General features: G+C 33.2%; 1 protein-coding gene across 1 annotated transcript; it reads left to right on the top strand.

Annotated features, from left to right (window-relative positions):
• Positions 1-10,186: 10,186 nt before the first annotated feature.
• Positions 10,187-13,432, top strand: LOC149208474 (H/ACA ribonucleoprotein complex subunit 3-like protein). The gene is made up of 3 exons (XM_089394078.1): positions 10,187-10,323; positions 12,911-12,953; positions 13,079-13,432. The coding sequence occupies exons 1-3, from the start codon at positions 10,270-10,272 to the stop codon at positions 13,174-13,176; spliced, it is 195 nt and encodes a 64-aa protein (XP_089250204.1). The 5' UTR covers positions 10,187-10,269; the 3' UTR covers positions 13,177-13,432.
• The last annotated feature ends 980 nt before the right edge of the window (positions 13,433-14,412 follow it).

Raw genomic sequence — 14,412 nt, 5'->3', positions numbered from 1 at the left:
AGGTATAATGATGTATTTTTCCATATACTCATTTTAATTTTTGCTAAGATGATTGAAGTGGCATCCCCTTATATTGAAGTAGTGCTCGGAAACGTAGTCCACATTGTATGAACTCGGTTATCAAATTTGTGTGTGTTTTATCTCTATGGTATCATCTATGTTTCTTTTTATTTAAGTATTTGCACACGTGGCTTTTACGTGATCTTGCATGCAATTCTACTGGTATCAGAGGCATACCAGATCAAGTTTGGTATCAAATTGATTTTCTTGTTGATGTGAATTACGAGTGTGAATAAGGTTAAGCTCAAAAAGGGTGAAGGAAAGCTTAAGTCTTTTGAACCAGATATTGGACATGCAAAATAAAGAAGGAAAATGGTAGATGATGGCACTCATAGTGAGAATGAGAAAGATTTTGAAAATTCTTTCTACAACATGAAAAATAAGGTAGATAATTTTTTGCATAATATGAGAAGAGAGTGGCAAAAAAGGAAAAGAAGAAAGAGAAAGTAGAGGAAAATGGCTCAGTAAATCAAGGAAATGGAGGAGAACCTCTTGAACCTCCATCTCCATCTTCAAGTGAATGTTCCACTTCTTCATCTCTTTTCTACCATTATACTAATCAGCATATAAATGCTTCTAAATTAATTTTTTTTATTTTTTTATTTTTTTATTTTTTTTTTTTTTTTTTTATTTATTTTTTTTTTTTTTTTTAATTTTTTCTTAATTTATTTTTTTAATTTTTATTTTTTAAATTTGGATGTAAAATTTGATTTCCCCATGTTTAATGGAGAATCTAATGCAGAAAAGATAAATAATTGGATAAGACATATTGTCGTATATTTCAGAATTCAACAGATCAAAGAGGATGAGGCAAAGATCCAGTTTTCATTTCTTTGACTGGGAGGCACACCTCTTGTATTGTCATATCTCCCCTCTCAAAAACAACATAACCAATTTTTTTCCAAAGAATAACTTAATTTATTTGCATTAACATTCTAAACTAAAATGAACTTATCTACAACAGTAACTCCTTTATTATCGTAAAGACACACATCCTCTTCCAGCATTACTCCAACTATCTCAAGTTTGACCTATATTCCTTATGGAAGTAAGATTGACTCCACTTATGTGTTTGTATAATTGGTTCACAATTATCCTAATGTTGCTACCATGATTTAACACCTACGATGATTCCTTCTAGGTTCACACACCTCTTTGCTAAGGTTGGATGTCAGCATGGATATAATTTGAAGGTTTCGCATATTGCAATGCTTTTTTTATGCTATACATGTTATAATTTTTTGTTAACCCCTCAAATGATATATGCTCTTACTTAGGACCTCATTAATTAGCATTAATGGCTATGTTTCTTAAAATATATGTCTACGCCTCCCCCTCCATGGTCATATGGCTCACCCGAGATACCTAGTGCTATTGGTTTACCTGTAGACCCCTTTGTCCCACCTGTAGCTTACCAATTGAGCCAGTATCAGTCTACCATGACACCCTCTTCACATAATGAGGTAGGGCACCCATGTGATGCATCAGGGTTTTCTTGGTAATTGTTCAACAATGGCGATGTGTTCCACTAGAAATCAACGATGTAGCTAAACTTGCAACCCTAATTCATTCTGTTACCCTATCCCTGCCTCACATTCTACCATTCTGCCATTGCATTTAGGGTGAGGACTTGCATAACTACTCTTCCTGGTTTCCAGAAAAACACCAAATTGATACCCTTGTTTCGTTTTCCTTGGGCTTCCATATGGACGCCATTGTGTCTCCCTCTATCATACTCAAGTGATTACACTAAAATTCCCTCCCTTTTCACTAGATATCTGAGTACATGTTCACACAGTTTTCTTAGCAGGCTCCATGGCGACATAAGGTTGAGAATGACAAATATTATAGGTATTTCCTTTTCCTTTTATTTTTATTTTCCTTGCATTAATCCCTTTATATTTTTATAATGATGGTTCTCTTTTTTGTTCCATTATTTGGGTTCTGGTTTCCAGGGATGTGATTTACACAGTCTCTATAATTTGTAAGGGAATGCAACTAGTGGCCCATGTTGGTGTGGCCTCATCGTTGGTGTTCACAAATGGGTCATGAATTTCTTTATGCCAGGCATCCAAGTACCAATTTGTATTCTTTGGCTCCATAGTTTTTGTGTAAGAATAGTTTACTAGTGTATGGTTTTCATAATAACCCTTTATTTTCTTGTTCTAGGCATGTCCAAAGATGGCTCCAAGCGTTATCTCCTCTTCCCATATTTTCTAGCAAGTAACATAGTTACAAATTCTTATTTTAGCTACTTTAATGATTTATTTAATTACTAGACCTTACCCCTTCTTCATTCAGGGACTCTGTTCTTACTGTGTTTTTTTTTGTATGCTCTCTAACACACGTACCATATCTCAATAGGCTACAATTTAAGTACACTAGTTAATAGGGCCCATTCCTTAGTTACTTATGTGTCATCCTAAATTTTTCTCCAGGTCAACGGAACCTTCTTCGTCTCATTGGAATTTTGGGACCACAAATTTGTATAAAAAACATTTTGTTTACATTCGCTACAAGTAGCAGGGTTCAACATTTTCATTGACAACCCTCATCACCAGATGCAATTGTTTCCTATGCTACTACGGAACTTTTCCGGGTTTACGCTTTTCTATGATATTTTCATGGCAGTTCATGATCAACCTTTTCTTGTAATTTGGAACTATGCTTCCATGCATGGTTCCACTCTGTTTTAGGTAATTAATTTTAGTTGATTGGTTGATTTTGTTAGGACTAAATGCAAGCCCTTGGGCCTATGTTAACTCAATAGACTTTGTTTATAATAATTCCATTTCATATGATGTTGTTAATGGGACTATATTAACATCGATATAATATATTTCCTTCATGTGTTGTCCCTATTTCTATGATGATATATTATTTCTGTGATGAATTATTATTTCTATGATGATATATTATTTTTGTGATGAAATATTATTTATATGATGATATATTATGCATGTGGTGTCCTAATGATTCCAAACTAATTCACTTTATATTACATACTGGTTCGCTATTAGTTTCCCCCTCTTCTAGTTCGCACATGGACAACTATTTTCATTTTTTTCTTGAGTTAAAAAAAGCAAGGAAAGTAAAAAAAGTATTTTCATTCTTTTTATCATGCTATAATTTTGGGGTTAACAATGTCCCCTAGATGTTATATTACCACTTCTATATGTTAGTGCAGTTTATAATTCACGTCCTCAAGTAGAAGTTATCTCTTGGATTCCTGCAGTTTTTGAAAATTATGTTTGTCGATTGTCTTGAGAGGAGCATGACTCCTCAAACACCAGATCTAGTTGTTGTGTTTTCTCCTATTCTCCAAAGTGGTTCAATTGATTGACTATGGGAGGTGCCTCAATCCCTCCTTTAGGTAACCAATGGAACTGTAATAATTTTATTATTATTTTCCTCTATTACTATAGTCAATGCTCAGAAAAAGGGTAGTTATACTAGTTTTCTAACCTTAATAGGGAACCTCAAATGAAATTATAGTCCTGTTTGATACATTTTCTTAATACGATAAGGTCCATACCTCAAACCCAAAGCCAATATGCAATAAATACCATTGTTACAGATACCTATGATTGTCATTCAAGTGTTATATTTCCTTTCCAAATTATATTCTTGGTTAAATCTTCATTATAAAAGAGTGATATACTCCTATTAATTGTAATCCTGAAAAGAACTGACCTCTTACGTATATGCCAATCTTTTTTTTTCAGCTCTATGGTAAACTCATCATTATTTATTACTTTCAATTCCTAGCGTATGAGTAGTTATGTAATATATACCTTTCAATTACTCTTTCCACTCTAAGAATATATAATAATAATTTTCCTAAGATCATGATTCATGACCATAGGGAAAAGGAGAATATTTGGAGGGATGGAGCAATATTATGTTCCAACATTCGAGAGTACCAACCATATAAAAATATTCACTCAATGAAATTTCAAAATTATTTTTTTTAGAGTTGCAGAATAATAATAATAATATTAATCCTTTTTGTTCTGTTCCATAAATACTAACAGAATAGAATAGACATTCTCATATAAAATACAGATTCTTCTCACATCGTCATATCTTGCATGCTATGCTAAAATAACTATTGCACAGAAAAGAAAGAAACCTTTACCAATCCTGCAACATTTAAGCAAAGAATTAACAATCTAACCAATAATACGTAGATAGTGCACACTTGAAACTAGAACATTTCTTTCCTCACAACCATATAATTCCTCTTCTCAGTTCACCCTCGAGTAGAGATTCATTTGCGAAGTTACTAACAATGTTGTTGACCCTTGCAATTGGCATTTTATGCCTTCTTTCCATGTGGGACTTTTCCTCAAGTGGCGTCCCACTTTTATGGTTTTCTTTTCAACGAAAGGCTTGCTTTCATCCACTAGCGACACTTTATGCCAATTCGAGCTTAGCATTTATCTCCAGCTAAGAACTTAATGGATATTTCTCTCCCATCTATTAAGTTACCCACAATTATTTCTAGAATTATTATCATGGAAAGGTTATCATATATAGAATCTCATCTACATGTGCTCATTTTTCAAGTGTTTCTAATTTAATGATTTGAGGCTTCTGCGATCTATGTTCTGTGTAGTGTTATCTTCCGAAGTCATCGCATTCATGTTTGTTGGAATCAACATTTTGAACCAACCTCTGTGGTTCATCATTACGAATAAAACATTATATACATAAAACATGATATCTATGTTACGCATTTATCAATATAACATTATATACATATTATGTTATCATTTTTCATGACTATTTTGTCATCATAGTTTAGTTTTAGTAAAAATAAAAATACTAATATTTATAGTAGAGGACGGTCATTACATGCATGGTGGGAGAGAAAACTTCAAAAAGGTAGCAAGAATATGCATAAACTCCTTTGTTCTTCATCTGAATTTGTTTCTACATTAAAAGGAAAATTTTATCCATTAGGATATCAATAGAAAGTCATGATAGAATGGAAACATTTGAAACAAAGCAAAGGTTGGAATATTCAATGTTTCACAAAGGAATTTAGTAAGCAATATTTGGCATTGGACATTCCTTTATATTTGCATGAGACTTTGATGAAATATATTGCTTCCTTACATAATTATCTTCAACATTCATTGTTTTTATTTGAACCGACTACTCTTGATGTGGCTAGTGTGAAATTCATGCACCTTGAAAAAAGAAGAAAGTATGGAAAATAAAACCAAGTGAAGAAGGAAGAAACAACAAGGAAAAAGGAACAAAATACCTCTTGTACTCATTGGAAGAAAGAAGGGAAATATGAGGAGAATTACTGGAAACTACATATATAATGAAAGCCAAAGAAGTATGGTGGAAAAGGGAAGTAGAAAATAGTTGCTTCAATGCAACAAGACCTTGGATATGATTCAAACGATGAGATAAAGATTACAACTGTTGGGATTGCATGTGTTGTACCAATTGACCTAGGTTCTATTTCATGCGATGAGATGAAGATCACAACTATTGGGATCATAGGTGATGTACCAATTGACCTACGTTTTGAATCAAGAGATGAGATGAAGATTGCAACTAGTGTTGCAGCAAAGAAGAGAATAGCACCAAAGAATGCATGCCTCCAATAAATTGAGGAGATTAACCAGAGCATTCAAGAAAAGAATGTTGAATTGAGAATATTGTATGAGAAACATAAGAGGATAAGTAAGGATTTCAAGTTCATTTACAAGCTATATAAGAGTCCTTGAAAAAGTTGAAGTGTAGCAAAGGCTTAGTGAAGCCATCATCACCCACTTTAGAATAAAGAACTGAGGTAAATAGTGTATGTGGTTCTTCAGTTTCATTTCTTCATTATGATGATGATTTTGGTGCATTTGAAAAGCATAACTATAGGGATTAGTTCAAACATAATGAAGAAGATGAGATATGAAGGAAATGACCCAGGAGTTAATGGCTAGGGCATTGCGAATCCCATCCAAGTGGTGGAACTACATCGGTATGTAGGATTTGGCTATGTCAGAATAGAAGGAATCTCCAAACCCGCAGACACAGGAAAGTCTTCAAGCGACAATTATGATTCATTAAAGGATGTTGAGAGAACATCACAAAATTCTAGTAATAGTGAGCATTTCAAAAGAAGAGTTAAGGCAAGCTATATTTGCTAGTGTTACACCAAGAAAAACCATTTAAGGAAGGATAGGTTGCCTAAGAAAGAGACACAAAACATGGTCAACAAAGTCTCAAAGAAGGAAAATCATTACAAGCATTGCAATAAGAATGGACATCAAAGAGCCACATGTTGGAAGCTCCATCCAGAGTTATGCCTGAAGAAGGACCATAAGCATGTGAAATCGCTTGTGAAGGAACCGACAAATCAAGTAGTTCAACAATGAAACCAACTATAGGAAGAAATCCCATTTGCATGGACAGGTAAGAGATGGGTATACTTTTTAATTAGTTGATTATGGCCACCATTGTAAATCACATGTTTTGAAAATGTTCGTAAAATTTATCAATTAATAACATCACTTGTATATGCAACACAATGATATTTTGGCCTTTAGTTGGATTGTAAAGGATATGAGTTATGTTGTAAAACTTGACCATGAGTGTGTTATAAACCCTTAACAAGTATGGTCCTGTTTGGAATTTTGCAAGTTGGACATGTATTAGTAGCTATATATTTGCACATGGATATAGATATTGGACATGTATTAGTAGCTATATATTTGCACATGGATATAGATATCAGCTTCATCATTCCTTCTTATCTTTACTTTCCTTTAAAATATACAAAATGTGTGATTCTGGCACCTTGTTCCCATTGGATTTTCACATGACCTTCGAATATATTAGAGAAAAAAAGATAAGTTGAACCAATGAAAAGACCTTCACACCAATTATACTCTCTAATTTATCTTCACCCCTTAATCACAACACTTTGTCACCCCAAGTTTTATTTCAAACATCACAACAACAACATTTATTTTATTTTTAATTTATTTTCCACAATATCTCTCACTTTTTCTTCAAATGAGAAAGTAGAAAAGAAAATTGAATCCATTTCTTATCTTAATGCCTTTCTATTTATAATTAATTACTAAATTATCTTAACAAAATATATTTTTACAAAATTCTTCCGTCCGCTCTCCAATTTTCACAATCAAATAAACAAATTCAATAAATCAATCATAGCATATTATCTTTCAATAAAACAATCATAGCATATTATCTCTCTCAATAAAACAATCATAGCATATTATCTCTCAATAAAACAATAATAGAATATTATCTCTCAATAAAACAATCATAGCATATTATCTTTCAATAAAACAATCATAGCATATTATCTCTCTCTCTCTAACTAATCAATTTACATATTAAATAATATAACTATGAATTATCATAATACAATGTAATATGTATATATGAATTATACCATTAAATTTACTTTATACCATTAACTTTTTATATATGTATGTGGATGGTTATCTCTCTCAATTTACATATTAAATACTCTCTCTCTCTCACATTTACATATTAAATAATATAAAAAACATTTTAACTCTGAATTATCATAATACAATGTAATATGTATATATGAATTATACCATTAAATTTACTTTATACCATTAACTTTTTATATATGTATGTGGATGGTTATCTCTCTCTCTCTAATCAATTTACATATTAAATAATATAAAAAACATTTTAACGCTGAATTATCATAATACAATGTAATATGTATATATGAATTATACCATTAAATTTACTTTATACCATTAACTTTTTATATATGTATGTCGATGGTTCTCTCTCTCTGTAATCAATTTACATATTAAATAATATAAAAAAACATTTTAACTCTGAATTATCATAATACAATGTAATATGTATATATGAATTATACCATTAAATTTACTTTATACCATTAACTTTTGATATATGTATGTGGATGGTTATCATTATTAGAGTTTCTATACAGAAAATTTAAATAAAAAGGGCTTTGTTTATGATTTTGATAAACAAATTATTTTATAAAAAAAATAACATGTTTCCAATTTAGAGGACAATAATAATAAAATTTTTATTTTCATTATCCATAAATATGAGCCATATTGAATTTTTTTACTTACTATGAATATTATTTTAAATACAATATATTAATTTTATCCTAAATATTAAATAAATTATATTTTTTCTTTTTATTAAAAAATAATTAAATTTTTAATCTTTGTGGGAGACACTCACATATTCAATATATAAAATAAATATTAGTTAGTTTTATATATATGGATACTAGTGTAGTTTAATTTATAGATGAAATAGTTTTTTCATTGGACGCTAATCTCAAATAATATTGTAAATTTTTGTTGTTTAAAATACATTTTTGAATGCATAAATGGATTTAGTACCCTAAAAAACCATTGAGCACTAGAATTTTATAAATCAAACAACTTTAACTCAAAATTCTAAAAGTCTCTACACTATTCTAAAAAAACATCATTTCTTCTACTAATTACACTATGCACACACACACACACACACACACACACACACACACACACACACACACACATATATATATGGGGTGAAATAAGTTTTTTTATTATTATTATGTTAAAATATCTAATTTATGGTTTTGAGAGTGAAAATGAATGAATGAGGGAACATACTATGAGTGAGATTATGGATGTTTTATAATGTTTCTAATTAAAACTAACCAAATGTTTCTATCCAATTTTGCTTTTGAATGTATATATTTAGGTCATATATTAATTTTTTATAAGTAATGTAATAATAATTGCATGAAGAGACGCTTTATAGCCCAGGATAAGGGATACGTTGTCATTGTGCCAAGATATGTTGTCATGTAATGTTATATTTAAAATATAATAAAATAATAATTACATTAAAAAAATAAAAAATAGTAATGAAAAACTAAAACACTTCAATTTTTGCTTTCATTTTTACGCCGTAAGGCGTTTCCCTTTGAAATCAACTTTCCTCTTGCCTTACCTGTCTTGCTATGATCCATTTGATTTCATGTTAGATGATTAAAATGTTTACAACCATTAGATTAAAGTTCTTGTTATAACTGAAACTATCCATATCTTACCTTGAAACCATATAAATAACGACTTCCGTAGGTTTTATGAAACATTGCTCTACGAATCCATGTCCGCTTTCTTGAATTTGCTCATAAATTTCAATCGTCCAGGATCTTGCTTGAATCTCCTGGCCATTGTGCAGTTCAATCCTCCAATCATCCACAATCTTGCTTGAATCTCCTGGCCATTGTCAAGGTAAATTTCAAATGGCAAGGGCATAAATTTCAAAATGGACTGTGTAGTCTCGATTGTTTTTAGTTTTCAATCATTTGTTTTTAATGATTTTGGGTTTTAACTTCCCAGACTTCCGTGACGGAAGACTGGAAATTGCCAAGATTTCTATGACAAAAAACTAGAAATTGCAGTTTGGCTTTTGACCAGATCTGGCTTGGTTTTGGATTCAGATTCCTCCAACCGGTGCTGCATGCATTGACCACAGCATTTTTCTCCATTGTTGGTCTTCTTCTTGCAGCAGGTGCTGCATCCTTCCAACGGAAGCGCCCCATTTACCTTCATGCATATGGTAAAAATGATCTCCGGAAAACCCTTTATGGGCTACTCTGCTATAGGAGTGGCATTAATGTCCATATTTAATAATTAGTTACAGGTATGATTACAGATCAAACCTTCCTTCTTTAGTTGATGGCCCCATCAACTGGATCTTTATCTTTACTTTCCACATGCTTAATTTGGGTCTGGTGGGTTTCAGATCTTGTCGCTTGGCTTTAGCTCTTGGTCAAACTTCTGATCTAGCTATATTCAGACTCTCAGGCTTTAACTCTGACTTGGTTTTGGCTCTAGCTTCACGGGCTGAATCTGAGAAAGAGCCTCCTACATAGTTCTCTACATTTCTTTTAACAAACCCTTCCAGAAATATATGACTCTTATTCACTGCTGATTATTTTGTCTTTTGGATATTTATATGAACAAATGTTTAGATAGAGTGCAAATCAAACTAAACAAATGTTCAAATAATGTTGTTCTAAATTGTCCTTTTCAGCATTCAACTGAGATGCTTCTAGTGCCTCTACCTCATAATTTACAGACAGTCATACAAACACACATTTGGAGTGATTCCGAAGACCCTGCACCAGCAACAATGTATCTCATGTTTTATATCAATGAAAATGGAGAGAAAGTCTACACGTTAAAGGTAAGTCTCATTCTTTAAGCCCTCTGGCTTCTGCTTTGAGAGAAAGTCTACACGTTAAAGTAGAATCCTTCGCTTCCATTCACAATAGTTATATGGCGTGAAAGGTGCAGGAGGTGGAAACTCCATTTTTTTTGGTATCACCAGTCTTTAGTACCTCAATCAAGACCTATAATGTTGAATATAGGTCTAGGATTTTCAATTTTTGTACCAAGTTGTCCTTTTGATTACTATCAATCTTGCTGCTTTAGTACTAAATCAGTCATTTTTCTGTTAGGCCATAATGTTAGCACTCCTGCTATAAATGATTCTTCCAAATACCCTTCCTGTTTCAACAAAACTGGCAGTAGCAGGCTTTAGTAAAAAATATTCTTGGATAGAGCAATACACATCGCAGTATAAAACCTCTTCCTGGTCATCATGGCAACAATTGTCATCTTAGCTCAGGCAGCCTTTCACTCAGCATACTTAAGTACATTAATCATGACACAGCCAACAATCTTACTATAGTCAATGGCATCATTATGAGCTCAACATAGCCATGGCAAGTTAAACATCAGTTTATTAATGAACCCTTGAAGTGCAACAAGCACAAACTCGCTACAACAAAAGTCTAAAGATCAATTTAGAATGGGGCTCGGGTTTTGTTTCAAAATATTCGATTCTATGCCATGGCTTCAATAATGCCACAGAATTTAGAATTAACTCAGGATTTGCTTCAGGTCTTCTAGGGCTTACAAACCCAAGCCCAAAATTTCATCAGACTTGACATGTCCAAATTTATCTTGCTGTAGTCAATATTGGATGCCATCATATCATTTCAAACCTCTCATTGATCACCTGGAATTTGTTGCATAGATAGTGAACAAGAGTTTGACGAATGAACCACACTGGTTGGTCAACAAAAGTATCTCTATGTGATTTTCACCGAAGAATCTTCTCAAAAAGGTTTGACTTTGTGTCAATTGTAGGTCTTTTCTCCAAATATCATAAGAGATCCTTAGACTTCCCTCAGAGGCAGGCCAAAACAATCCCTCTGTAATCTACACATTTAGATCCTCAGATGAAACATTAGCTTATGAAAAATTCCTTCAGTACATAGATTACAACATGCAGCAAGTAGAAGATAAAATCCACAAATGTTATTTGCGTGTCCTCTGATATAATCCTTGAAGCTAAAGGCAATCAATGGTGAAACAATTTTCGTCAACAGGGATGCAAAAGATTTCAAATCCTCTTAGATAATTTAACTTGTATCACCACTCTCCTAGCTTGGTACAAGCTCTGACCTGCTCATGGCCAAGATTTTTCACAACAGCTTATGTCATTATCATTCATAAGCAGTTAGAGATTTATGGAATCCAAATTAAGAATTCAATGTCAACATCCTCCTCCCAAAGGATCCCTATTGGAAAAACAATTTAGAAGTTCATCAGTAACAAAAGGATTTTAAGAATGCTTATAAGTATGTTGATGATATCCTTGGTCCAATTATTAAGAACTTCACTAGCTATTTCACAGGCCTTCGCACCTCTTGGCCACTTCCGAGGCTGCTCGGCCTCTGCTCAATCAGTCCTGAGGCCTTCCTGAGGTCAATCCTAAGACCTATCGGCCCTTCATAGTCTTCTAAGGCCTTAGACAGAATTTTGGTCTCTCTTTGTCTTGGTCAAAAGCATTGTTGACAGAACTTGGACTAGAACTTTATTAAGGCTGCTTTTTTACCATCCCTCTGATACCATGTTGATGTTTCACGATCTTCTAATCTGATAATTACTTCCAATGATCTCTTAAACAAGTTCTTAACCATAATGCAATAATGATAGTAGGATCATAAAGAGATAGCCAAGCACTTAGCATACAAAGGGACACAAAAATTTCACCTGGGAAGTCCAAACTTGAGAGAAAAACCAACAATCCTTTCTAGGAGAAATTCTTCAGTTCAACAAAGGTACATTTTAATATTCACAAGTCAACCTAGGTCAACTTAGACAATAATTATGGATCTGAACAAAACAGACCTCAGAACTCAATCTAGGCAGTAGATCTGGTTTCGGTCCCTTCTGTTTACAGACTGAGGTTCTTGGCCTCCTCTAGGGCTTCGACCCTCCATAGAAAAAAAGGTCTCGGATCTTCTAGGGATTCTGCCCTTCAACAAAGATAAAATATCTTTACAGAGATAAGATCCTTCTTGAACTTCGCTCCATCCACAGAAAAAAGATTTCGGTCTTTCTTCCACAGAAACAAGGTCTCCATATCTGAGTCCATTCAGCCTCTTACAAGCAGAAACCCGTCGCTCTTAAACTCTGCTACCCAGATTGCCTGTTTTAATGCTTTTCTGATCAAGCTTGAAACCTGGATACTAGATAGTCATGTATGTTGCTTGGCATAAATTACGCAGAGATTGATATGTAAATGACCTTTGGTTGAAGGCATGCTGTCTTATGTGTGGAGTTTGCTTCCACACTGTTGCTAGGAAGTAGATATGAAGGGATACTAATGAGTGCTTTTATATTCTATATTCAATGCAATGTAGCGTAAACTAACTTACATGTTGAGTCACACATTAATTTAATGTGTTTTTTTCTTGCAGAAGGATTCCCCCGTAGGGTCTCCAACACAGTCAGCCCACCCTGGTATGTCTCCTTTATTTTTATGATAATACTACTTTATTTGATGTCATGTCATTAATATGTGAGGATAGCATTGCTGCATTGATGTTTTTAAAATCTTTTATCTCATGAGGTTTCTTGTGTTATAGCACGGTTTTCTCCAGATGATAAATACTCAAAGCATCGCACTTTGCTGAAGAAGCGCTTTGGCTTACTGCCAACACAGCAACCCCCACCCAGCTATTGACAATTGAATATTCAGAGTTTTTATGTCTCTGCTAGACAAAGGAAGGGTGGTTAGAGGTTACAGGGTTAACATTAATTATTCATTTTGTTTACTCTGTAGTCTTTGCCCTGCCTTTTTGGATGCAACTTCATGCTAGTTTGTGTTTAAGATGTATTTTGATGCTTTTTTACTTTGCACAAGTTGTAGATGTTGAATTGGGGTTTAAATTTAAATATATTGTTTAAGAGGTTATGATTAGATAGAGAATTAATTATTATTATTGGCTTATATACGATACTTTTGCACATTTATTTGTAGGCTAAACATTTGTGATTTTTCAGAGAAAAAAAACCTCCTAACTTCCATTAATCAAAATAAAAGTAAATACATTTGCAGTAGTGACAGATCTTATGTCCATGTAACTCTATGTTCTAGATAAGTCTCAGTAGAAACTCAGAAGATTTTATAATTTTGGATCTTAATCACTATGTATCTACTAGCGTCTCTAAAGGTCTATAACATCATTACAGATTTCTTACCTCTCTAACTTTCCTTCTCAGCGACATTGTTATATTATTTCCCATACATTCTTCAAAAAGAAAAGAAAATAAACAGAAAACTTGAAAAGACATATGAGGATCGTTCTCAGTGAACAGTCAGTGATGTCCTTAATAATTAAAACTCCATGTGCTGATGAGGATGCCATTGTCAAAAGCGGTGAAGAAGATCTTTCCCGGTGCTTGGAAACAACTCTTCTTAGAGAGAAAATCTGCCTCTTGGTTCTGTTCTCTGAATATATGACTGAAAGTCACTTTCTGGAAGGATCCCATGAAAGATCTGATGCGTAGCATCCAGAAGATAAGGGAAGGTTGCCCAAAAGTGGATCTCTGTACCCAATCCAGAATCACTTTGGGGTTCCCAAAACTGATAAATCCTCTATAGCTAGCCAGTTAGCAAATAGGAGTGCCCCCTAAAGAGCTAATTGCGATGCTCTTTTATTAGTCCGTGTACCACTATTCCAACAAAATTGAAAGTAGTTGCCATGCTTTTATACAAGAAAAACCCCCCCGCCACAGATCCTATTAGTACAAGCTCATTTTGTGACCAAATCTCTTTATGTTGGATTTGTCTCGAGTTAACCTTCTCTTTTGTTGGCCCTATTTCCATAAAATATGAAAATATCTTTAAACAGGCGCCTCTTATATCTGGGGTAGTCTCTTTCAAATATCTTCTCGTTCTTACTTTTCCATATGCCCC

This window comes from Pinus tabuliformis, chromosome 1_2, assembly GCF_031772625.1.
Source record: "Pinus tabuliformis cultivar Carrire ecotype Pingquan chromosome 1_2, CPIR1, whole genome shotgun sequence".
In the NCBI taxonomy this organism is placed as follows: Eukaryota; Viridiplantae; Streptophyta; class Pinopsida; order Pinales; family Pinaceae; genus Pinus; species Pinus tabuliformis.
This window is presented reverse-complemented; position numbering and strand designations above follow the sequence as displayed.

What these genes read in the sequence shown, in the direction of transcription:
- LOC149208474 (XM_089394078.1), top strand. Translation starts at nt 10,270, where the DNA reads ATGTATCTCATGTTTTATATCAATGAAAATGGAGAGAAAGTCTACACG. An exon ending in AGAAAGTCTACACGTTAAAG is followed by an intron (nt 10,324 to 12,910) that starts GTAAGTCTCATT and finishes TTTTTCTTGCAG; the next exon opens with AAGGATTCCCCCGTAGGGTC. An exon ending in AACACAGTCAGCCCACCCTG is followed by an intron (nt 12,954 to 13,078) that starts GTATGTCTCCTT and finishes CTTGTGTTATAG; the next exon opens with CACGGTTTTCTCCAGATGAT.